Here is a 25,625-nt window from a genome sequence, read left to right as displayed (position 1 = left end):
GAAGTGAATTAATTTAAATACTGAGGGACAACACGTTTTTTGTTAATCCGAGTAGGCAGGAGTTCAACAGAGCCACAGTAAATGGACATACTGAGTTGCAGCACTGAATTTCACCACCAGATGGAGGCGTTGCACTATGAGATTTTCACGCATGGCTTTACACAGGCCCCGAGGAGCTCGCGTCTGCTCACCGCAGAGAGGATTTCTTTCCTCTGAAGCCGCTCTCGAGTCCAGTCTTTGTGACTTACCAAAATGCTGGTGTTGAACTTGTAGAAGCGCTGCACCGTGCGGTCGCTGAAGCTGTTACACAGGTTCTTCTTGACGAAGTTGGGATGGTTCAGGATGTCGTTGGCCACCAGCGGCTCCTGTCATCGAAACGCGAGGATGAAAAGGTGGATCATTTAAACAAGAGATTGTGTTGAAGTGTTGCGTGTGATTATAGTTTTGTTATCTCTTATGCATTTGTTTGTGAAATGAACTGGTCACATGACCCCGCGCGTCATCTCCAGTGACGCCAGTGATGGGGAAATGTGAAAAAAGTGTTTACATTATTCCACTTTTGCAATATCAATACGTGTGAAAAGCCACGTCATGAGTGTAAAAATGTTTTAGCTTTATTTGAGAGGTTTTTCCAAATGTAAGTGTTTCAATTACCATTTTCTTTTTTTTTTTTTGCAATATTCAGCTTTTGCACATTTCCAGCAGGAACGGAAACGCAGCAAGTGATTGTTTGCTTGGTTTGTGTACATGATGTTTCTTTTACCTTGTGTGTGATGTGCTGTTGCTCTGCAGGAGCATGACCTTTCGGGTCAATGAGAGTCGGGTGAGCCACCAGGTACCCTCTGTCCTCCATTATAAAGCACCTTCAGTGTAGACAAATGAGTTCATGTTAGGGCAGCAGACACACTGAGGGGTGGTGAGGACCACTTTAAAGAACTCATGTAAACCTCCATTAGTCACACCGGGCCCGATCAGAATTTCTTCAATCTACCTGCAAAATACCGCTCCCCTCTGCTCCCCTCTGCTCCTCACTGCTCCCTAAGTATTTCGCTAAATACTGCTCCTAAGTCCCTTTTGTGCTAATCCCATTTTATATGCCCCCCTGAACAACGACAGAAAGAGCACGAAGGAAGTGGAGAGCGAGAGAGAACGGGGGGAGACAGACAGGGGATTGGTGGAGAATGGGGGGCGGAAGAAAAAGAGGGGGCGAGACATAAAAGCAGGGAGAAAGTATGCGGGAGCGAGGCGGCAGCAACGCTGCATCTCCGGCAGGAATGTCACCGGTAATCTGCTTATGTCTTCTTCCCTCTGTCTTTCTTTTTTTTCTCCTCGGCCTCTCAGAGCGCTTAAGTCTCGCTGGGTAAACCTGAACTTTTGCCACCTCGCAAAGGAATTTCAGAGGGAGAGAAGGAGCGGAGGACGTGGAAAAGGGAGACATCACCTGATCTTGTTGCCTTTGTCCTGGTTGCAGATGGGCAGCAGGTCTAGCAGGACCTTATAGAAGTAGCGGAGGGTGAAGTCGATGCCCATCACTGCGACTGCGTAACCCGGGGCCATCTGGGAGCTACGGGGAAGACGACACAGAGAAATGCATCATGGGGGACGTTAAACTGAGTCTTCTTTTGCAAAAAAGAACAGCGAGAATTATTTCCTTATCTGCTCCAAGAAGCCGTTCATTACCCTTAATAATTAAATAACAATTATCCTCCCTAATCACGTCATCACAATTTAGCGTAACATCTAGAGGTCCCAGGATATAGAATTCACTTCCTCCTCACTCGATTAAACTAAATACAAGGTCATTTAAAAAAGCTAAATTATTGCTTTTCACGAATAAATTTTGCCTTCCTTTTTTTGTATTGTTTATGTCTTTTTCTCTGCTTCTGTTAAGTTAAAGCCTAACTTTTATTTTTGGGAGCCCTTCTCTTCAAGCCCCCTGAGATTTTTGGGGGGTTTCCCTGGCATGTGTTCAAAAAAAAAAACAAAAAAACTTCCATTATTGTTGTTGTCTTTGAACATATCTTTAAAAAGTGGCAAATAAATGAAAAAAATGTATGTATTTATGACGTCTAATAATAAAGTCCTGGACGCAGCGTCCCACAAGAAGCCTGGATAGTCTACAGACCCTTAGGGAAAACACGAATCCGCACATTCTCTTCCAATCTCTGTTTACTACAGGCTGTATGTTATGCTCACTGAGGCAACGTGCAACAACACACTAATCATGACTTATCTCAGCCGCTGATACCGAGTGTTTGTGTACATACTGAGCGCCTGCACGGACCACAATAAACAGCTTTTACCGCGCTGCTGCGAGCGGCGGCCGGCGAGATGCTGCCGTATTTTAAGCTCACTGAACTAGAAACAAATAGTCTCAAGACGCCGCTCGGGCTTTCCTTATAAAAAAAAAAAAAAAGCCTCGGAGGAGAAAACGTTTTGCTCCTGCGCTTAGTGTGTGTGTGTGAAGGACGGGGTGGGACGCTCACTTTGTCGTTTCTTTCCCTCCTTCACATCAGGAGTTGGTGCCAATACTCCAACTTGCTCCGGGGAACTTTGGAGGACTTGAATATAATTGTTGCTGGACTAAGCATTCCAAGGAGGGATATTATGTCACTGACTAAACAGCCCTCGGGCAACGCATGGTGTATGGAGTCATTTAGTTTCCCTCAAATTATTTCCTGTGCTCAGAGATAATGCAGTCTGGCTGGACCTTCTTCTAAGTGGAAGGGTTAGGGGTTAGGGGTTAGGGTCCTGGCTTATAAAATCTGAATATATATATATAAACCTTTACTTCCTATTACACTAAATTAGACATACTACACAACTGAGTGGGTGCCTGTTATTGTTGTACCTTTTATATAAATAATATTGCATAAATAACCAGTAATATGCGTGTGGGCCATGATGACCTGAGTTGTTTATTACACTGCACTCTGTAATTTAATTCTTCTAGGAAGGAAAAGGCAAATTGTATTTCTGTGATTGGAGGTATTGTAATTTTCCAATAAAAATATTTGGAAAAATATCTAATAAAGAAAACGGACTCTTGGCTCTTGTTCGGTAAAAAATGTGGAAGTTGGAAACGCACAGCCGGTCCCCTTTTTACTGTACCTGGAGGCGTGAATGGTGTGGCTGATGGTGACGACGTAGCCGGCCCCGCCCACATCCAGGTACGGCCCCGTGAAGGTGATGAGGCCGGGGTTAGCCACGGCATGCTGGTACCTACACGACACGACACGACACAACGCAGCACAACACAGAGTCAGTCAGAGGTTTTGGCAAACAAGTCGACATTCTAGCCATCCAACTTTAAACTGTGCGTTGATGCGACAATTATTTGCAAAGTTTTTTTTCTTAACTTGCATGATCAACACAAAAAATCGAAATCAAACTTTGTTTTTTTGGGCCAAGTACGTGCATAAAGATTTCATCCTCTGCTTTCAACTCATTCATTCATGCACACAAAGATAAATAGTCATAATAATGTTATTGTTGTTATTATTATTATTACTACTATTATTAGTAGTAGTATTAGTAGTAAGTTGACATTGCTAAATACTTACTAATTTTTATTCATTTGACTTCATAGTTATTATTATTGCTGTGGTCTGATAATTACTATTATTATTATCACAGGCTCTGTAACTATCTTAAATATCACTATCATTATAATCATCTGTGTAACAGTGCAACACTCGGAGAGACACTTTAGCCGTGGACACTCTCAAGCTGCATCCCTCACCAAATACTCTTGCTCACTCGGAGCAGCGTGTGCCTTGCTCACGGGCACCTTGGCCACAGACAGGGTTTGGATTCAAACCAGTGAGTTACTCAACATTTCCGTGCCGACACTTGGCTCCGTGAGCTAAGCAACAGGACAAGTCGCTGCCAGGGCCCACTTAACTTGCGCACACTGAGCCGCTGTTGTGTTGAAGTCTGTTTCCCAATCAGCGCGGGCCTTAACGGGAATTACTTTTGTGTTTCCAAACCGCAAGTGTTATTCTTTTGAAGTGGTCGATCGCAAACTCCAACGGGAAACATGCTTGCAGCGGGAGGGAAGCGCGCGCGCTCTCGAGGAGAAGCTTCCACGCGAGACTAGTTTCTAGATTTCCGTGGAACGGTCTGATCTGGGAGGAGAGACGTAGCAGCTCATTCCAGAAACAACAACTTTATGTGGCGCTCCCGGCGTGGGCCGTCGGTTATTTTTATAAATCGCACTTTAAAAGCTTCAACCGTCGACACTTTGATGGCAGCATCTTAACTGGACTTAAGTCAATGAAGCCTGGAGGCCATTCTCTCCTCACATCTCCAAACTTTTCTTTGCTCTCCTAAAAAAACACACATCTACACACTCACACACGCCTTCACTCCTTTATCCCCCCCACCTCCCACCACCCACCCCAAATTCCTCTCTTCACACCCTCCTGAGTGAGCCTCACCATTGTCTGCGGGTCGGGTCGAAGGCTTTGTCCATCAGTGATCCTGGGTAAATCCGGAGCACCCCGCTGGGCGTTGCTATGTAACGGCGCACAATGTAGCAGTTGAGGCTACTCATTTCCATTAGTGTCATCCACTCATCCGTGACATGACTGGTCGCCATAACCTCGTTCCTGACGGAGGACTGCAGAGGGGAAAGGGTGGAGGAAGGTGAGGAAGGAGAAGAGGAACGAGTGGGGAAGAGAAGTTGGGTAAGCATTTTGTGGTTTGCCTCCAGTCGGTCCGCAAAACGAAACCGTTTGCCGGCTGCTTTTCTGAGCTGCACCTGGAAATGGATTGAGTTTGACTGTACTTCTGCTGAGCAGAGTAGGATCCAAAGAAAACCAGCATTTAGGGATAAATGCCGCCCCATTAGCCGCTGAGCCCCCGAGAAACATCCCTGAAAAATCACGTCCCAGAAGCATGATGAGGTCACTGGAGGGGGTCTTTAAGACTAGCCTGGGAATCGGAGCTCGGACTAGGGCTTGAGTTCAAACTCTAACCCCCCCCACCACCCCGCCACCCCAGGACAGGAATGCACACAGAATGCCAAAACCCATGTGGGGATTTGTCCCCTTCTTAAAGATGCAGAACATGAAACACGTGCTTTTGAATTTCGGATCTCATTTAAACAGCACGGAAAAGCTGGACAGATGTTGCAAGAAAGCGCTTAAAACGGGGAATCGTGAAAATGCGAGAAAATGTGCTTCGGCGGTCGCAATTAAAAGCGCTAGTGATTCTTTGCAGGATATTCCGGAGCACGCCTGCGTCCCGACTGCAGGGCTGGAACACGTTTGTGCTCGGTAAACAAGACTCAGGCAGATATTTGCCATAAGCTGCGTGTTTGTTCCCAGGCTTTAGCGCTTCATACCTTGAGGCCCGGGTTGGCTATGAGCCTGGTGTTATCGCTCAGGTAGGCCGTGTAGTGCTCCACCATGCGCTTTGTTTCTGGCTGACTGAGGTGCTCGTAGGGAGAAGAGAAACTACCGGCTGCCAACATCACCGTGGGAGACTCTGGGAACGGAAGAGGAACGAGGGACAGAGAGTTAAGAGATGGGTAACCAACGCGCTTGAGCTGAAGCTAAACATGAAGCCGTTACTTCAAGTTTTCATGCACTAATCCGAGTCTGAGCTTCCTCACCGACAGTGGCGAGCTGTTTGAAGTGCAGACAGGAGCTGGGCTGACCCAGAAGGTCCAAGCGGTGGTAGAGCAGCTTGGAGCTGGGAGCTGTGTTCAGGTTCTTCAGCTGCTTCACTGGAATCTCCGGCTGCACGTACACGATGCACAAGATGAACGACGTGTCCTGAACCTGGAGGACAAGACAAAGAAAGATTTTAGATTTTGCACTAAATGATGATTACGGAACATCTGGCGTTGTCATTTAAACGACCAAATCCGCCAAGGCTTTGGTCTCTGCCTTGGACTGACTTGTCAGGGCCCAGGTTCATTGAAGCGAAGAAACATGTCATCCGGTGCCGCAGTTGGTAACACATGCTGTTGGTAACAATGGAGCTGTGGCACCGAGCCATGAGGTTCGGGCGTGGGCTGATTGTCTCTAATTGATCTCTACCGCCGCTCCAGAAGCGAGAACAACGCCGTTTAATGTGTGTGCGTCACGACTTTGGCTTCACACGTTATTAGTCGTTATTAAATGATCTCCGCCCTGACGTTAGGGAGACCTGCACAAAACTCTGATTATAACTCCAACCCTGGAGGCTTTAATAGGCGCCGTAATCTCAGGGAAATCTGTGATTAAGGACTTAACCTCTGATTTCCGACACAGCCCTGGGTCCTGCCACCTGCAGAAGTTCTCTGATGAGCCTGCAGTGTTTTAGAGATGGACATGAGGTGGAGTGGTCCCAGGCTAACCACCTACTCCTGAATGTGGACAAGACGAAGGAGCTGGTCGTTGAGTTCTAAGAAGCACTGCATTCACACTAACCATTGGAATGCAGACACATGCAAGCCAGGCCACAGAAATCAGAAATCGTCTCAGGTGAGATCTCAACGCACCCCCGGGGGTGTTCACACCCGTTTTCCACATAATCGGATCTTGGCGCAAAGTCTCAACAGGCTCATAGACTCAACTCCGACAGCATCCAGACTCAAGTAAAACTTTGACTCCACTCATCCCCACCAGCTCTCTCCTTCACTGTTTACTGTCAGCCATCACAGGCTGTGTTTTGCGGACCCGCAGAGGAAGATAAATGTATCCGGTTTAACGGCCGCTTTCACCGCCGGTTCTACGCCGAACCCCGGAGCGAGCACAGCCTGCCTCCAAATTATGTGCGACCTCGTTGCTAAATCCTGCAGACTTCCAAACGCACACAGAAAGCACTTTTCCCAGGACATTCCTATAACTCAAGAGGAAATGAAAGGCAATCAGAAAGGTGATAAGATCCTTGAGGACAGAATGCCATGGGAAACAACTGATACTTGTTGATTATTGCATTCTAGGTCAATTACCCCATTTTTCTGGCTCTGGAAAGCTAAAAAAATAACAGAGCGAACTGCCAAACGCATGGCAAAGGTGACGTGTATGAACTCTGGGGCCTGTGTGAAAAAACAACAAAAAAAAACCTAAATGTCAAAAGCTTTTAGTAAAAGGCTCAAGTGAAATGCCCAAATTAAGTGTGATATTTCTGCTCCTGCCAAACAAAAACAAAAAAAAAAACAGAGCTTAAATGTCAGAAAGCAAAAAGACTCTGATGTTATTGCTGTCCTGTCGCCATTTGTTCCTAAAACATGACACTTCTGAGCCCGGGAGGAAAAGGCAGATTCGAGGCATAGACGAGTTTCTGGGTGTGTAAGCTCTTAGATTTTTATTGCGCCGACTAATTTAACGTGGTGGAGGTTTGGTGGAGACCTAGAGGCGGGGATCATAAATCTCTGCACTGCTTTTAGTCAGCGGTACAGTAATGATAAAGAGCTGGAGACAGAGAGGGGAAGAGAAAGTGAATGCAGTTATTGTTATTGTTCCCACCACCACAATGGCTCATTTGCTCCGGAGGCAATGATGGACTGTGCAGGAACTTGTTCGGCTCTAGAGATGAAGTCCTTTTGTTACAACCTATCATGGGACAAATCTTTACCCAGAAGTACATAAACAATAGGAACAAGATAACACTGAGTGAACCATATGAGGGTGTTTGCACAAACATGAGGACACAGTGAAACTGATTTATGGTCTATGAGGACACCTACCAGTTTCCAGGCGTAGCTGACGTTGTAAGCATCCTTGCTGTTGTCCCTGAGCCGGTTGGTGTGCCAAGACAAAGAGGAGTTGACGGGCACGGCGATGATCTGACTGCCCAAAGGGAGGCTGCGAAAGAGAGGCCATGAATCAGAAAACGCGCGTTCCGTGGCTGGAGGAAGACTCCATTCGCCCGACGAGCCCCGCGTCCCGCCTTACCTGAGGATGTTCTGGCGGACGGCAGGGAATCCTGGGATGTTCTCGTAGTGGATGATGTCCGTGTGCAGGGGAGGCTCCGTCATCAGGTAGGGCCGTGTCAGCGACGGGTGCATCAGCGTGTAACCTGGGAAGTACGACGGACCAACTTTAACCTCACACGGGGTTAAAACAACAGCTAGAGGTCACTACCACTAAATGAGACACTTTATTGTTTAATTAGATATTAATTATTAAGTTTGAATAACAATCGAAACTGCGTCTAGGCCAGACGGCAACCTCCAGGTTTGAGTGATGAAGCCCATGTAGTACAAAAGTGTTGCCGCTTAAAGGCTGCCTCCAAAAGAGCAAATCCCCACAGACCATGTTAAAAAGTCTAACTTTACAGCATTATTAAACATGTTTACAGCCTGGTATAAAATACTATTTTGGTTCAACAGTTCATTAAGGTTTAAAACTCTGCATAATTTAGGGCGTTCCCTCTTCGAGTGACTGACGGTAGCCTGAGCTAACGGGTAGCAGAGAGTTAGGTGGGCGGGTCTCAAGGTCCGTGTTGCTTTAGCTCCGCCACCAACATGGCGACCGCAGGCTCCGCCCACTTCAGGCTTAAGTCACGACGGGTTAATCCATAGTATATAGAGTCAATGGTCTAGACACTATAAAGGACCCTGAGGATAAAGACCCTGGGCAAAAGTAGCAAGGAACAACTCCAATTAAACTGGAAGAAACTTTTGTTTTTCCATTTGTTGGGGTGGGAAGAAGAATGAATGACAGAAAGTATCTACCAAATGCAGATATATTTGTACTGTGAACACACCTAGATGTACAAACACACACAGCTTATAGATAGAGAAAATCACAGTAGGTGATGGGAAATACATAGGAGATAATGATAATGGATAAAAAGGATGAATAAAGCCGGCAATGAACAAATAAATTGTAGCTGAACAAGAGAATTAACGCATCATAGGTGACACCACACACACTGTTCTCCCTCCTTCCATCTGGGAAACACAACCAGACTGTGCAACAGTTTCTTCCCTCAAGTCTTCAGACTCTTGAACTCGCTGAAACTGGACTGGACATAAACTACGCACACAGTCCAAGTCAAATCATGACCCGCATTCAGCAATTTGCACACGTCTTTGCACACACTATGCTCCCGGCCAATTAATCCATACTTTTGGCTGGTGGTGCACTTTACCTCTCTTCCCTCCCACGCCCTCAAACCCTCGCCGTTTACGCTAAATGTCTCGCACTTGTCTTTCACACCTTCCTCTTCTAAGCCCTTTGGGAATACGTGCCTCCCTTTCCTTCAACTTCAGCCCCTTTTTTAAATCCTCTGATTAGCATGACACTGGCTATGAGGTCAAAAACCAAACATCAATTAATGGAGGTTACCGCGGTTTCTCTTACGGGCCGACACAGGCGAATTCCCTGTGTCTTAAGTCAGAAGTTAAGTTCTGCTTTGAGACAAAATGTCTGTGTTGTTTAGGGTTATTTTCTAATAACAGCTGAGAGAAACGGTCATCGTGCAAAGCTGTGTAAAGTGGAAGAGCCGCAAGCGTTACAAAACTCCTCTTTCTACATTCCTGGCATTCCTCCTCCTGCGCAGTTCCAGCTACAAACGCAACGAACTCCAGAGAAAGAGACACTTAATGTACCGCGGGAGGTAGATGGCGTAACCTGCGTACGTAGCCTCACGCATCCCACATTCAACAATGGAGACCGAAACTTTCACCGAAAAAACATTAGAGTCGCACAAGTGTTTGCGTCTCCGACCCTCCTCGGTTGCTCCTCAGCTATGTTACTACCAAGCGGATAAATCACAGCTCTTGCCACTTCGCCGTGAAGTGGAGCTATATTTCTCGAGAGGTGCACTTCAGGCTACATTGTTAAAGTCTGCGTAGGGTCTGGACTGACTCCTGTCCTCGCTTTTTTTTTTTATTAATTTCCCAGGAAAGGATAAAAAAAATCTCACAGTGGGTGTTTTCACATAACCCCGAAAGACCTGTGAGCGTGTTCAACCTCAAGTCAGATCTGCGAGAGCTCAGGTTTTCCATCTCCGTCTGGTTCCACCTACAATCATTCATTTCTATTTACACAACCAATATTATTCGGTGGAAGTAAATAGTACAAGTCTGTAGCTGCAGTGTCATCTAGCCGAAGCAGGATGTCTTTAGCTAATGTCACGTCTCTCTGGCCCGCAGAGCGCAGCCTACCTGCGGCTCGGCAGCAGCGGTTCAATCGAGACCTCCTCGGCCGAGGCCAAGACAAACCAGGACCGGACACGAGCACTAAACGCCCTGCACTGTGGCAACTCGCTGCAGCGTGGCTCAACAGAAAATGAAATGCCAAAGAAATGCCAGGGCTACCGAGAAGACGTCAATTAAGTCTAATGAGGGGTAATGGCTGAGGAGGAAGTTGAGACAGGCAAAATAAAGTGTAACTCCAGTTGTATGTGACACGGGAACACAGAAATGTGCTCGGAGTGCTTGTCAAAAGGCTGTGAATAATAACGAGGGGTAGGCTGAACATGCACAGCAATGGAGTCTGTTGGGATATTGCACAAGCTTTTTGATTGGTTGAGGTTTGTTGGGTTGCTGCTGGCTATTTAAAACAGTTTTCTGCAAATGCACCTTCAAACGCTGCTACTAATGCTGTTGACAGACTGCGCAAGAGACAGTTAGCATGTGCGCGTGCTGGCCTCAGCCGCGACTAACCTTTGTTGTCGATGAGGAAGGTGTACGAGGCCAGAGAGTCTTGGTAATACGTGACATCCTCCAAAATGTAGGCCAGGTTCACATCCACCCCGACCACGCCCAGGAGCAGGTTACCAAAATAACACGGCCGGCTCACGGTCATGATGAAGCCTGGGGAAAGAAGAATACGTAGGGTTCGCGTTCAGATCAGGTTTAGTTCCGGGTATCATCACAATATCAGTTTGCTCTTCCTTAAACTGATTCAGAAACGCATACAACGAGCTCAACAAGCTTTTACTGTGAAGGAGTTTTAAGGGAATGCAAACAAAAATCCTTCTACAAAGCAACACTTTTTCACAGTGAATCAGAAATCCTGAGACAATATCTTCATTGAGACAAGACACTACAGGTGAATAGGGTAAAAAAATTTAGATATCACAATGAAACTTCTCCAGTTCATTACCTACATGAATACTTTACCTTATTTGTATTGCAAGTTTTCTGTGAATTTATATTTAGATATGCAAATGAGGAGTTATCTACCTAAATATGCATTGATTTGCATACATTTCCAGAACAGAAATCTGAATAATGGCGAAAGTGAGGTTCAAAATTCTTTTTTCATTTTGTTAAAGGTATTTACAGTTGGAATTTTGGATATCACAAAATACTGTCCAATTTTGAGTAAAATGTTCTATAAATCAGGCTCTGAATGATATATGTAAAATCCCCTCTGTAAATACCTGCAGAATATAGGGAGGAATACATCTGGAAAGTTTGGTATGTGTAAGTGATACTAAAGTGAAGATTTCTGGCTCAGAGCATGTAGGAAAACAAATTTTGAGAGAACGGCCTTCTAAGTTTTACATTGCAAAATCATGTATATTTTTGGTGAAAAACACTATGTACCACAACCAGATCCACTCATATCCTTCAAAACATATATAATCATATTAACATATATAATATCAAAGACAATTTACGGCCGGATTTTACGGCCGGTCTAACACTACCCTCTCCTCTCCTTCATGTGTCTTTTCTTTGACTTTTCTTGCTAATTTGAGCTGTAATTTTCTTCTTAGAGAAGACTTCACGGCATTTTTAAATGTCCTTCACAGACAAACACAGACCGGCACAATATCCGCTCACGTGATGCTTTTGAACGAATCACGTTGTCAGAAGCCAACACCAGCCAATGAGAGTTCGAGTTTAGCTTCAGATCGGCCTTTCTACTTCCAGGAGAAGAAGAGCTTCACAACAGTACCTCGTATGCTGTGGTAGAGAGAGAGTTGGCTAAGAAAGTAAACTAGAGGTGCAACACAGAAATAAATGTAGTGAAATGAACACCAAAATGTGCATTCTGACCACTTGTTTTAAACTAGTTTGACAGAAAACATCTTAATGAAGCAAAGTCTAGTCTTAATTTGAGCTAATTTTTAGCATTGAGCATGCATCACTAAACACAATCCAAACCCCCTCAGGAAGCTTTGCAGAACCCGCAGCGTAAACCCCACCGCTACTCACCATCTCCCATTGGGTCGGAGTAGGGCAGGCTGAAGCGGGCCAGGTCGATCATGCGATTGGGCAGGTTGATGTAGAAGCGCCCGACCGTCGTCTCCAGGTTGCTCAGCTGGTTCAGCACCATCATGCTCCCCTTCACCACCGGCATCATGGAGGCCCCCGCTGATGAGGACGCGGCGGAGGAGCGGTCTCGGTCGTACATCCGGTCAACGCCGTACTTCACGGAGTTCTGCTCGGCCAGGTCCCTCAGGAAGGCCAGCTCCTTCAGGCCCGTGACTCCCTCTGCAGAAGGAGGGGGCGAGGAAAGGAATTTAGTCGTGGATGTGGAAAGGAAAGTAGATGTGTTAGTGACGGGCAGAGTAAATGACCAGATAAAAAGAGGAATGAGGGTCTGAAACAGAGGAATGCATCTCTCAGAGTAAACATCTCTCAACTAACGAGCACATGACTCTAATTACCAAAAGAGAAAGGAGCCCTGTGTTTTCTTCTCTTCCCTCCGACTGTAAAAAATAATTCCTCAAAGAGCTGGGAAGTCAAAAATAACACCCCATAGTTTCTTGCGATGAGATGTTTAGAAGGCCGCGTGGTCCAGCGGCAAAAGGCTCACATTAAACTGGATTATAATAAACACTGACACATGAATTCCCCGAACTAATTTGGCTTCGGCAGCAGAGAGATTTCATACATGCGGGCCCCGATCTCACGCCGTGATCTCTATAAGCTTTATTCGTACGGTTCCATGCAACGGTCAAAGCCAGCTGTCATCTGTTCAGCCTGGAGATCACATATAAATCCCTCATCGCTTGAAAGGAAAATATACAAGCGAGATGTTAACGCACACTTCAGACTTTACCAGGCCTCATAAGGTCATTTGGAGGAGGATGCATAACCACAGCTGTCACCTGGAACATTTGGCATGCCACCGCATATTGGGAAGGATATACGGGCTGTGTCTGCCAGCATCCAATCACTGAGTGGATTACGGCGGAATCTCTTTTCGACGCCAAGGCCCTGCTCTTTTGATCGCCACGCTGGGGCTCAGACGGGAGGCGATGTCGCCATGGGTGGCAAACCAACACAAAGCGGAAATCTTGCTGACAGCACAGGTACTTTAGTTGACGAGGGAGCAATAATTCCTGCTACTAGAATGGATGGAGCGATCCTGGCGAAACCGAGCGTTTTCCCAGAAATATTTGACCTCTGGCAGAACAATCTGTATCTTTACCTGAGGAATTAATGTGAATGTTTGGATTTGCTCAAGCTTGTTTTTAAGTTGGGTTTATCCGATGGGGCCTTCTCCAGTTTTTTTGGCTTCTTCCTGGTAAAAAAAAACTGCCCTGTTCCACCACAGCAGCAGGACTGTTTGATGAATCGCCTCCGTGAGGGTGCATTATGGCGCACAGTAATTGTTTCCAGGTTCTGCTGGCGGTTAAATACTCACCAGGGTAACTTTAAACCGTCGGAATATAGCAGATATTGATTGCAATGCTAACGAAGGCGTTCAAATATCTACGATGAATGGGCCAGGCAATCAAAGTGCCCGGAGATGATTAGTTGATTGGTTCAGCGATGTCCAGGAAAGAAATCTGAGGCTTTCTCTTTGTTTTACATGAGTGCGGATTGATATTTTGTCAGTTAAGGGAGAGGTGAAGACATATAGAATAGAAACTTGGAACTGTATTCCAGCTAATGTACACTGCTTCTGGCAAAGGAGGTGGGCATCTCAAACACACACACACACACACACACACACACACACACACACACACACACACACACACACACACACACACACACACACACACACACACACACACACACACACACACACTCACACTCACAGTGCATTGTTCTGCCAGGAGACTGCTGATCTCCTTGAACAATCCACACTTCACATTTGGCAGGGGATGCAGGGAATAAGACTCCCACAGCCGCACTGGGCCCTTTCAGCTGTGCACAACAGCATCGGCAACAAAACAACTGTCTTTTTTGAATATGCAATGCTAATAAACTCGGGAGGACGACAGATTTCTGCATCCTTTTCATCATCTCGCTTTAAAGAGCCAAGGTCCTCTGCCAGTCGCGCACACAGAGTGAGCCGCGCAGCCCTTTGAAGTCTCACTCTCTCCTCTCTTAGATGTACCTCATTTCCATTCTCCGATGCAAAAATGATTTGTATTAATGGTGGACTAATGCATGCGCAGCGGAGGTGTGTGTGTGTGTGTGTGTGTCGCGGGGGGGGAAGCAAGAACGAGAGGAGGCAGATGGACGGACGAGGACAATGAAAGAGGGAAAGGAGGCGTACACACCGGCGCACATGCACACACGCACGCAACAAAAAACAAAAAGCCTTTGAGGTTTCGGAGCACCTCTCTAACCTTCAGTCGTCTCTTGAGCGCACTGCACCCAAGAACAGAGAATAACTAACATCAGGATATCAAACGCGGCCACAGAGAAACGAAGCTAAGTGCTGCAGAGTACATACAGAAAATGAACAAAAGTCTTCACTGGAAACATTTTACGGGCTTTTCCGAGCAACATTTTTGCAGTTCTCGTTACTTTTTGCGTGAACTGGGGACACTTCTAATTCTTACAATGTTGTTTTTAGGGTCTTTACATCCTTCTTCATTGGATGTATGCATGAAGGATGTATGAAGTACCACCCACTTTTTCCAAAAGAATGTAACAAAACACAGATAAAAGGACTACGTCGGTTAAGACCAGACTTCATTGAACCCGTATGCGACATCGTTGTACACCGATCAGCCACAGCATTATGAAAGGACCAGGCCTCCAGCTTTACTAGATCTCAAACTGATCAAGTATCTGTAGGATGAAGGGGTATGGTCTGAAAGCAGCTTGTACTGAATAGAGCTTTGCTGACATGAAATCTCCGAATGAGGGCGACCTACCATTCATGAGGGCGTAGGTGAGGATCATGACGGAGTTGTTGAGGTGTCGGTTCTCCTCTCTGACCACACTGAGCGTGGCTCTCTTCTCCTGCTCCGACGACTCCCGGGAAGTGATGCCGGACGACAGGTAGATGATCACCATGTCTGTGGCTGAGAGGACAGGGAGCGAGATAAATGCACGTTCCTAACACGCCGCGGTTCTTTTCCCGTAACACTGCCTTCTCGCGGCCTCTTACTGGTGCCGTGTTTGCTGATGCTGCTGGTGTTGCGGAGCAGCTGGAAGGCCTTCTGGAAGCCCGCCGCGTGCTGCGTGGCTCCGTCGGACGCCTTGATGTTGGAGATGAAGGTGCTCATCTTCCTCTTCGTCTCGCTGGTGGCCGGAGACAGCAGGCTCTTGTAGCACTGGTCCAGGGAGCAGGAGCGAACCGTCTCCGCCACCGACAGGATGGAGATCTGGGGAGGGAGCGATCATGCGCGTCTTATCTTGAGCTACACAACAGTTCTGACAACGTCTTAATAGAGAAAAGTGAGTTCCCTGTCACGAACCTTGTCGTGTTCATCCACCGCGTTGAGGATGACCAGTGCCGAGTCCCTGGCGATCTGCAGCTGGGTGTCAGTTACAGACGCTCCGTGGTCGACCATCACCACAATGTGCTTGGACTGTGGGCGCACTGCAGAGACGTACACGGGCCTGCAAGAGCACATACACAAAAATACATATCAGACAGGTGATCTTAAACAGAACAGCACTGCAGCAAAGGTTCATCACTTTCTTAGGGTCGGGGCTATCGCCAATATTCAAAGTGTGGCTGGGAAGCTGTGCTTTTGTCTGGAAGACCTTCGTGACATCTCGAAGGAATAACTAACTTTGTTTTTACTAACTAATTCCTCCAAACAACTCTCTCTTCCTGGGACTCCCCAGTCTTGTGTCTTTTCATCTTTTAAATTCATTCATGGAGGGATGAGTCACGCACATCCCGGCTCTTCTTTAGGTGGAGTCGGTTTGAGAATAGTGACGCACATGAAAGGCAGACGTGCTTGATAGTTGGGAGGTATTTGTTGTGGCTTCTTTTGGGGTGGGGGGAATCAAGAAATGACAAGTCCCTCTTCATATTTTGAAGCAATCGCTAGTAATCACTGCAGAGCAAATAGATTTATTAACTTCTTTTGGCCTTTTAAATTATTTTCTAATCAATAATTTTCCAATGTTCTGTGGAGGCGTCTGTCGCCGTACGCCTTAAAAGCAGGGTGGGCTGGACAGGGGTGCAGAGCATAGGCGGGTCAGAGCCTCTATGTGTGTGGTCTGCTGGACAAGGAGACACTAATACAGGGTGGAATAGGGGAGTGATGTTCTCACAAAGCCTCATTCACACTTAAACCATGCCAAGAAACGTCAGTTCTCCCATGGCCGCGTGCCAGCTCGCCACCTTGAACGGCAAGCGGAGAAAAAAAAATCCAAAGGACGCGATTAATACAACCAAAAAAAGGGAACGCGGTGCAAAAGAGGGAGCAGGAGAGAGAGAGAGGGAGATGTCTTTCAACCATGGCCACACACAAAAAAACCACAACACTGGAGGTGTGAAATTCCAACGGGCTTTGGTGGTACAGGGCTACATTCCTGCCAAGGACATGTGTGTTCAGGGTGTATGGGGGACGAGGGGGGGGGGGGGCAGCATGCCATCAATGTGCCCTCTGGGCGAACTGCAACTGGCAGGGGAGGAAGATGAAGAGAGGAGGGAGCTGTCGCTGTGGTCAGTGTGTCCCAACGGTCTGCAACGTGACGTTCGTAGATACCTGCTGCGGTGCTCGTAGTTTCCTTTGCATTGGAACTTGTGGGCAGGGAAGACGGTGAAGATGCCCTCCTCTGAGCTGAAGTACTGCCACTTGATCCCCGGGTTGGACTTTAAGTTGTCTGCCAACACTGGAGAGAGGGAGGGTGGGAAATACAAATGAAAGAAATTAGTAGTTGTCTTATTTTGAAGAGTTTCTATTCATCAGGTTTAATCTTTAATGTTAGTGACAGCTGCAAGGTGGTCGTAATGTTATGCCTGATCGATTTATCTGTTCAATATCATTCATCCTTATACGAAGTGAGCTCAATAAGGAACCTGTAAAGTAATTTATGACAGTGTATGATGTCAAAAATACATCTGCTCTAATATGCAACACATGTGATATGACACTGTGACGCTGGACTTTATTTTGAAAGGGACGGGACATGCTACACGTGCAGGTGTCCCACCATTTGATTCCAGATCCAGATCCACGCAAGTCTGTCTGTTCAGGCCAGACAAGGATACACATTTTTGGACTGGACATGTCCGTTCACACCTGCCACAGAATAAACCGACTCCAGGAAGAACATTTGAACTGCACGACCCACACCACCGTACATTTCTCTCGTTTGGATTCTGCGTTTTGTCTAACATGACAGCCAACTACAACCTCCGCATGGACGTGGAGCCTATTTGCACAAAACTAACGGATTCTTTTTTTTCCCTCCTCTACAGGGTCACAGAGTCAACAGTATCTACACAGAGATGCCATCACAAAGCCAGAAACTTCCTTTCCCCTTTGCCGGAGCACAAAACGGCCATTCACAACGAGACGGTGGGGGCTGGAGCTGGGGAGACGTGAAGAGAAACTTCTGGTCTTCAACCAAGGGAAAAACAAGGGGATCATCAAAATCAAAGTAGGCTTCAATAAAATAACACAATGTACATTTCGGAAAATCCAAGCATGTTCAGTTCTCACACAAGATGCTTTTCAGTCTATTTTGTGTTCTGAGAAAAACTTTGTTCTGATATATGTTTTATTTCTCAGTACTAATAAATCATCGTTCTTCTCATTCCTGCAGGACATTAGCAGCTGATTGTATTTACCAGATTTTTTTGTCATTCAACCGACTGTTATTAATCGGAAGGAGGTTTCCATTACCTCGAACAGGATTCTCTTAATTACATCCATGGTCTTCGCCAGACGTGCACCATCTTCGCACGTCAGCTGAGTTCAAATAGTCCCAAAATGTGGTTCTTGGCTTGCGATCGCGTTGAATTAATCACTTGCTCGAGACAACCTGTTTTGACCTTTTCCAACCCTCCAGCTATACGGCGAGCCAGAGCTTATACATTTTTTTGGGGACTCGCGGAAAATCGCAAGTCAAACATTCACCTGACGCTAAAATCCAAAACAAGTTGCACGCGAATAGAACAAATCCCCGAGCTTCTGCAAAGTTGTCCAACTGCCAGCCATTATAAATTCCGCCGAAGCGTTCGCTTGGCAACTTTCTCGAGACGCAACCGGCTCACCCATCATAAATTATCCCCGCTCAGTCACTTCATCCATCTCCCAGGCTCATATAAACAGGAACCACTCGGCGGTGTTGACAGTGGAAGAAGGGCTCTGTATACAACTGTCAGGCTAAAACGCTCCATTCTGCCACCAGTGTTTAGATCTACTCAGCGACAGACGGACACGCCAAGAAACAGGACCCAAATGACACCCATTTCCTCAAACCTCACAGGTCCTGGCTATTAGCAGAGGAGCTCCGAGCCGTGCTTTGATGCATGTGCACGGACGCGCGTCCGTAAACACGGCAAGTGAACGGCAGTCGGAGAACGATCCAGGTATTGCGGAAATGTCCGAGGGATCGAGCGTGACCGAGCTGTATCCTCAATCTGGTGTAAACAGCTTTGCTCATGAGAGGTAGGGATTGCACAATCTTAACTATTATTACAGAGAATCATTTGAATCCAGGCAACTAATTAGAGACTTCTAATTTAAAATACAGCAATTATTCTCTGTGTAAGTAAGCAACACTAGGAGTCTGTGAAGTATACGATGGCACAGTGGTAGTTTGGACTATATGTTAACCCTAGCCTGCTAACTAGCTCACCATGACAAAAGGAGAATGCTAATATTAGGTAGTATTCCATTCACCATCGTAGTGAAGAGTGAAAGCAATAATACAGATTGGCTAATACTACTCACAGCGAGATAACAAACCCAGGACTGACCTGGCTAATGAACTCTAACTCTTTGCTAAACCACTCTGTTTGCTGAATGATTCATTCTGCTCCGACTCTGCAGCCTCTGCTTCAGCTGCAGAGTAGCAATCTTTTATTGTTTCCACAGCGAATAACTGTGGTTAAGTCTATTGTCCAGTTTTCCATCCAGCGGTCAGAAACCCTTTCGGCCTCCCAGGTCGAACACCTGGCAACAATAATGACTTTCCCACTCATATTTTAGAGCAAACTCGATCCATCAAAACACCACCACAAAAAGTCGTGGAAGTTGGACGAAACGTCGCAGAAGTCATTCGGTTCCATTCACCTGGGAACAACAAATCCTTGCTCCAAATTACGAGACGGCCATCAAGCCGATGAGCAGACGGACCGCATGAAGCGAACTGCTGACAACACCGGATGAAACGTCAGGGCGTCGCAATGTCATTGGGGTTTATCCTCAATGGGGCCGTGACTGTAAACGTAACAATCCGATCCATCCAATAGCTGGTTTGATCATTCGATTTGGATCAGAGCGGTGGAATGACAGACTAAATGAACAACACTTTAGCTCTTGAGCCACAGAACCTCAGAGGTTCTGAATGCTGCGGATGGTGCTAAATCCTATCAGAGAAAATCTGTCAACACGTGTCCTAATCAGTTGAAGCTTTGTTGACTTTACATTAGGGACGACTACTGTTGTAGGCCTCCATCAGATAGGTCCCAACAAAATGATCTTAAGGGTTTGTTCAAGGTTTCTTTCTGTAAAGAGGGAGGTTTTCCATCGTCACCATCGTCGCTTTCGTTCTCGCTCTGGGGGTTTCAGGACGGCTGCTATAAAATGTCTTGAAGCAATTGTTACTCTTCAATATTATACTCAATTCGATTGAACTGATATTAAACCATGCAGTGTGAACAAAAATAAAAATCTGGAGTCCTTGTTCAGTTTTGGATTCCCGGCTTGTCGATCGCGGCCAAAATATTTTACGTGGCGAATATGAATCGACGCGTTCAGTGGCGCTCCAGCCCCGGAGTCGAAGTAGTTGAAAAAATATTAGCGTTTACATAAAGGTTGGTGCCTGAAGCAATGCTCCCTTTGGGAACCGTTAAAAATATGTGGCTGGGTGGATGGAGAGGAAATTGGGGGTCACGCAACATCGGACGGAAAAATGACTGATATTTCAAGACTGCAGAAAGGAAAAGAAACGGATGCAAGAAAAGAGGAATCAGACTCATGCTGTAACCACACAGCACTTCACTTCTCAGTCATCCCCCATCTATCTGTCTTTTTTCTCCCACCTGCTGGTAGCAGTACTTATGCCTCCCACATCCACCGGCTTTCCCTTCCTGTCCAAAAATGAAATGGAAGATGAGAGGAGAGAAGATTGCAGACGTACAATGCAGTCTTGATACAATTACTCCATTTCAATCAGCTCTCACCCCTCCCCTTCTTTCCTTTCATTCATCATTCCCTCTCTCTCACTCAATTATCCCTCACCCGCTCACCCCCCCTCCGTGCCCTCCCCTCTGTGGCTGCTTGTTTAGACTGGGCTGAGACAAATAGGAGCGGGGATGAATACAGTGGGAGCGTGGGGGTCAAGGAGTGCCGAGTGTGAGAGACAGGGAGAGGAGAGGGGAGACAGAGGCGAAACTTGAACTCGCGGTGACTGGCTCGCGAGGAAAATAAAAACCCGGCCGACGGCGATGCATTATGAATGGCAGTCATTATGAATGGCTCGCAGAGGGGATATTTGGAGGAAAAACGGCCGTGAGGTGGGGGGGCAGCAACGGGATGAAAGAGGAAGAACAGATGATGATGGAGGTTGTAATGAGTAATAGGCGGTTTAGGGGTCCGTGTGAATTTGAAGGCCGCAGAGCGCACGCAGGCGGGCCAACGCCGCAGCCTGACATGCATTGACACAAACCGAGAGAGCTGTGATTGGTCCGCGCGGTTGTGATTCCACATTTAACCATCTCCACAACTTTATTACTGATTATTTTGGATCAATAAAGATGGAACACATCGAGGAAAAGTTTCAGTTGCCATTGTTGAAAGTGAAGCAGGAAGTAGAAACAAAAGACACAGCGCTGACTAGTGTTTGGGTGGTGTTTTTACAGGGCGAGCCAGACTGGTGAGCACACAATCCAGTCCAATCCAATTCAATGTAATGGGATGTGATCCTTTCCCACTTTATTTCTAAAGCACTTTAAAAACCACCAAAGTGTTGTGCTGACAAAATAAAAAACATAAATTGGAAAAAAATAACTTAAGCTACACCAAAAAGACATTAAAATAATCAAATAAAATAAAAATAATAAAACAAATCAATCTTACAGGGTGTCAAAGGTCAAGGAGACAGGTTTTCAGACTTAAAAACAGTCTTTGGGAGACTCAGGAGAAGCCGATCAGCTGACCTCAGAGAGCGGATGGGTATATGAAGGTGTAGCAGCGCAATGATGGAAGAGCCTGGCGAGAGCACGGAGAGATTTAAAAGAGATGGATCCTAAAGCGTACGGGCAGCTGGTGGACTAAGGGTAGAAATGGGAAATGTGCTCAAGTCTCAGTTAAAAGACGTGACAAAGGCTTGGATATCTCAAAGTGTAACCTTGAAAGGATTGGGTGTAGCCTCAGGTGGGGAAAAAAAAAAGCTAGACTTAATCTGACTGTCTAGAGATCTGAGTTCACTTTCACCTCCAGGTTTGTAATGACTGGTTTTGTGTACTGGCCCAGGGAACTCAGATCTGGATCTTTTCAATGTGGGAAGCATACTAATGGAGCCTGAAGTTCTATTTATTTATTTTTTTTTACTCCTGCTGGGATTCATTAAATGCAGGTTTGTAAAATGTAGCAATATTATTCAAATATGACCGTTTTCAGTTTTTCAAGTTTTATCTAAAAAATGCTTCAGAGATTGGTAGAATTTGGATTAAATCCAGGAACGGTGCAAGATAACTGACTAATTTTACAATATGCATGGGCCCCAAACTGGAGAGACAAAAGGAAAGTAATGCATCATTATTTCGGGAACCACAGCCTGAGTCTGTCATGAATGCATGAAGTACAGCTTGATATTTCTCCTGTGGATGCACGAGGAGCGCACGCTAACCGAGCGATGGCAGCAGAACAGAAAAAAAACAGCAAGTGGAAAGTTGGCCTTTTTCTGGCTTCAGGCAATTTGGTCCATTTTCTCCTTAATCAAATGCAGGCCTGAAACGTGTGGAGCGGACCCATGTGACGTTCGGCGGTGTGCTTATGCAATCTGGAACTTCAATAGATAGACTGCGGGAGCAGCGAGAACGCCACCAAACTGTTACCCGCTCCGTCTTCCGCGAACGACTTGTGAGGAGGACGCTAGGGTTACACACAGCATGCATACTACTACATAGGCCTCATTTATCGTGAACCGATAAACTTCCATTTGAGGTAAAGTGAGGACGGCATCAAAAGAACTAAAGGCGCCCTTGAGAGCGGGACGATAAAAACATATACAGCCCGAATATAATTGCATACGAGAGTTCAAAGTCAAACCACGTGCATTTGATCCCCGACTTTAAAAAGAAAAGTGTTTCAAAATCAAAGGTTGAAAAAAAACAAAAAAACACAGGAGGTGGAAAGGGAGACGGGAGAAAGAGAGAGCTCAGGAGAAACTACAAAACCACCTCTTCTGACAAAAATGGTTTATCATTTTAATTTCAGATCAATAACCTCTACTTTTTTTTTTTAAATTTCAGGAAGCAAAAGAAGGTTAAAAAAAAAGAAAAAAGTAACGCAGCTTCTTAATAATAAAAAACTGTTGCCACGGCAACTGTAGTTGAATTATATTTGTCGATTAGGCATAACATTATGACCACCTGACTGATATTGTGTAATATTGTGTCTCTTCTGTGAAATCAGGCTTGTTCCAGGGCATCCCACAGATTCTTGATCAGTTTGGGATCTAGTGAATTTGGAGGCCAGGTCAGCACCTTGTGGAGTTTGTCATGGTGTCTGTGTCAGGCTGCATCCTGCTGGTGATGGCCGCTGCCATCAACCAGTGTCACTGCTAGAGCGTGGGGGGGCCTGGTCTAGTCTAGGTGGGTGCTGAGAAATTTGTTCTGGCAACGTGTTCAACTGTTCAACCTCCAGAGACCCTTCGTCCTCATATGGGGACATTCAGTTTTATGTTGGTGGCAGCTTCTTATTCTGCTTCATTTAACCTCCCAAGACCCAAGCCTTAGTTTGGTGAGCATTCTTAATTTCTCCAAGATATTTGGGACTAGTAGGACCTAAGAATGACCTCATAGGTGGACACGAGGGACTATTTCTCTATATATTACAAAAAAGTCACCGATATGCAACAATACATAAAACTTATTATTATTTTAATAGCTTAGACACAATTGTAAACAATGAAATTCCAACGTCCTCAAACGAGTACCTGATAATTAGCGACGTTGTAGCTACTTACTTGACAGAATTTGTTAAATTTGCGCATCATATCAAGTTAGTAAAGTTAAAAAGCATAAAGAAGTTTCAATCGTAGGACCTGCTGAGATTTTGTACCTTGTACACCTTTGTCCCGTGATCAACTGAAGAATGAATCAACCCACTACCGTGTTCTGTCACCAACTTGCGTGTTCACTTATGAGGACAGCAGGTCTAAATGAAAACTTAATGTCCACATATGAGGACGCAGGGTCTCAGGAGGTTAAACTTTTATCCCCATATCTAGATACTAGTTGTAAAAACAAGATAGCAGTCACATAACGTAAGTGGACAAGGCACAAAACCTCAATTTTACAGTTGAAACTTTTTTATTCATGCTTATTAACTTTTCTGGTTTAATATGTTCTATGAATAGTGACAAGCTATAACTTTCCTAATTAGCAAGAACTCAATTGTGGACGTTGGGACTTCGTTACTTGCAAATGTCTCGCCTCTCATAACAAGCTTAACATCCACACAAATGCCAGGTCCAAAAGTTTCCCAGCAGAACACCAGATTATCAAAAGATCAGCGCCAATGTTATTTACTTCTCCTGTCAGTGGTTATAATGTTATGCCTGATCAGTGCATATTGTTTTGTATGAAGTCAACAAATTGGTTTTAAATGACGATGTGAGCCCAGCGTGCGCATGTTTGATTTGTTAAACCAGGTCAGTTTATACACTGGCAGACAATTGTGCATGGGCTTTGTGTGTGTTTATGCGCGGTGAACAAACCTGAGTTGAGGTCTCGTCCAGGGTTAAAAGCTCGGCTGCTGACGGTAGGGGAAAGTCTGTCACAGCAGATGGTCTTGGAGACGTTGGTATTGAAGTTTCCATCAAACCTAAACACACACGCACAAAAACAGGCAGCATTTGAGAGTTTATCGAACGCGTCCAAGGCAATTGTTGGTGGAGCGGCACTCGGCAAGGACAGATTTACTGCTCCACCGCTTCATTTCCCATAAAACCAAACATGCAGGTTTGCACGTACCTCCAACTTTATGGCAAAGATCATGTTCTAACTAAGAAACGCTATTGACTGAGATTTATGCAATTAGTAAAAAAAAAACTAAAAAACATGTAAAACCCCAAAGTTAATGAAATAACATAAAACACATGTTGAAACTAGTCCACCCAGCCCGTTTCGTTTGAGCTAAATTGTATCATTAACTGTATCATCTGTTGCCCAGACTTCTTATTAAAGTCGAAGTTACGACTGGTGAATAATACTTTCCATGGAAAAGTGCTTGAATTCTACTTTTCTCCCAGCAAAGCCAATATCCAGTTCCCTGAATACATCTGAATGTGATTGGAAGAATGGCTGCCGGCTTAATTTGATGATTTAAATCATCTGTCAAAGTGCAATACTTTACTGGCATCACTGAATTCATTCAACAGAAAGCGATGATCGAGGTGGACGACTGGGCCAACTGCGATGCCCCCATGAATTCACTGGCTGTGTATATTCTTATTTCTTTCACTATTGTTCGACTTTCCGGTGTGCATTGTACTAACCACCGGAACAAATTCCCCATTTGTGCAAACACACATGGCAACGGAGAGAATTCTGATACATTACCATTTGATTAACATTTGATTTACAATCAAATGTTAATTTTAAGTTAACTTCTGCTACATCCAGGTTTCTGTCCAAGAAAATTTGTATTTACTGAAAAATTGTATTTAGGTGGTTATTACTAATAGTAGATATTTTTTATACAGCATTGTTATATTCTCATATATCTTACAAGTACATAACTTCTTGTTTTTCTAATACCATTTCATTGCATTAACCTGAATCTCTCAATTGCATTAAAAAATAAATAATATATATATCCACTGAGGTCAGATCAGGCTAGTCTGTTCTGTCTGCACTGTTTACATGATTCATCCTGACTGAACTGTTATTCAAATTATTACTTTGTTCTTAATAGCCGGTGTTTAGGGGGCGCTGCCTGAGAGGGGCCAGAGCCTAAAGAACACATTTTAATTAAGGTATACAAATAATTGCTTGGATTATGTCACATAATGACCACTTAACAGGCCTTTCTACTAGCTGCTCTAGAGTTGTGTACCACATATGGTTTGTTGAAAGATGAAGCAGAGTGAAGGTCAAGCTCGGAGAGCATTTTCC

General features: G+C 45.3%; 1 protein-coding gene across 1 annotated transcript in view; it reads right to left on the bottom strand.

Moving 5' to 3' along the window:
* Nucleotides 1-25,625, bottom strand: part of cachd1 (cache domain containing 1) — a 92,119-nt gene that overhangs the window by 15,735 nt on the left and 50,759 nt on the right. The window contains exons 4-19 of the mRNA XM_047587549.1: nucleotides 24,227-24,333; nucleotides 16,816-16,942; nucleotides 15,568-15,712; nucleotides 15,258-15,474; nucleotides 15,022-15,171; nucleotides 12,113-12,391; nucleotides 10,610-10,759; nucleotides 7,890-8,013; nucleotides 7,682-7,799; nucleotides 5,618-5,786; nucleotides 5,348-5,490; nucleotides 4,440-4,621; nucleotides 3,112-3,222; nucleotides 1,442-1,564; nucleotides 764-863; nucleotides 249-365 (exon numbers count right to left, since the gene is read on the bottom strand). Coding sequence (XP_047443505.1) covers nucleotides 249-365; nucleotides 764-863; nucleotides 1,442-1,564; nucleotides 3,112-3,222; nucleotides 4,440-4,621; nucleotides 5,348-5,490; nucleotides 5,618-5,786; nucleotides 7,682-7,799; nucleotides 7,890-8,013; nucleotides 10,610-10,759; nucleotides 12,113-12,391; nucleotides 15,022-15,171; nucleotides 15,258-15,474; nucleotides 15,568-15,712; nucleotides 16,816-16,942; nucleotides 24,227-24,333 — 2,362 coding nt within the window. The remainder of the gene's footprint in view (nucleotides 1-248; nucleotides 366-763; nucleotides 864-1,441; nucleotides 1,565-3,111; nucleotides 3,223-4,439; nucleotides 4,622-5,347; nucleotides 5,491-5,617; nucleotides 5,787-7,681; nucleotides 7,800-7,889; nucleotides 8,014-10,609; nucleotides 10,760-12,112; nucleotides 12,392-15,021; nucleotides 15,172-15,257; nucleotides 15,475-15,567; nucleotides 15,713-16,815; nucleotides 16,943-24,226; nucleotides 24,334-25,625) is intronic.

The sequence above is a fragment of the Mugil cephalus genome, chromosome 6 (assembly GCF_022458985.1).
Source record: "Mugil cephalus isolate CIBA_MC_2020 chromosome 6, CIBA_Mcephalus_1.1, whole genome shotgun sequence".
NCBI classification, from domain to species: domain Eukaryota; kingdom Metazoa; phylum Chordata; class Actinopteri; order Mugiliformes; family Mugilidae; genus Mugil; species Mugil cephalus.
Note: the sequence above shows the minus strand (reverse complement) of the source record. Positions and strands in the feature narration are given on the sequence as shown.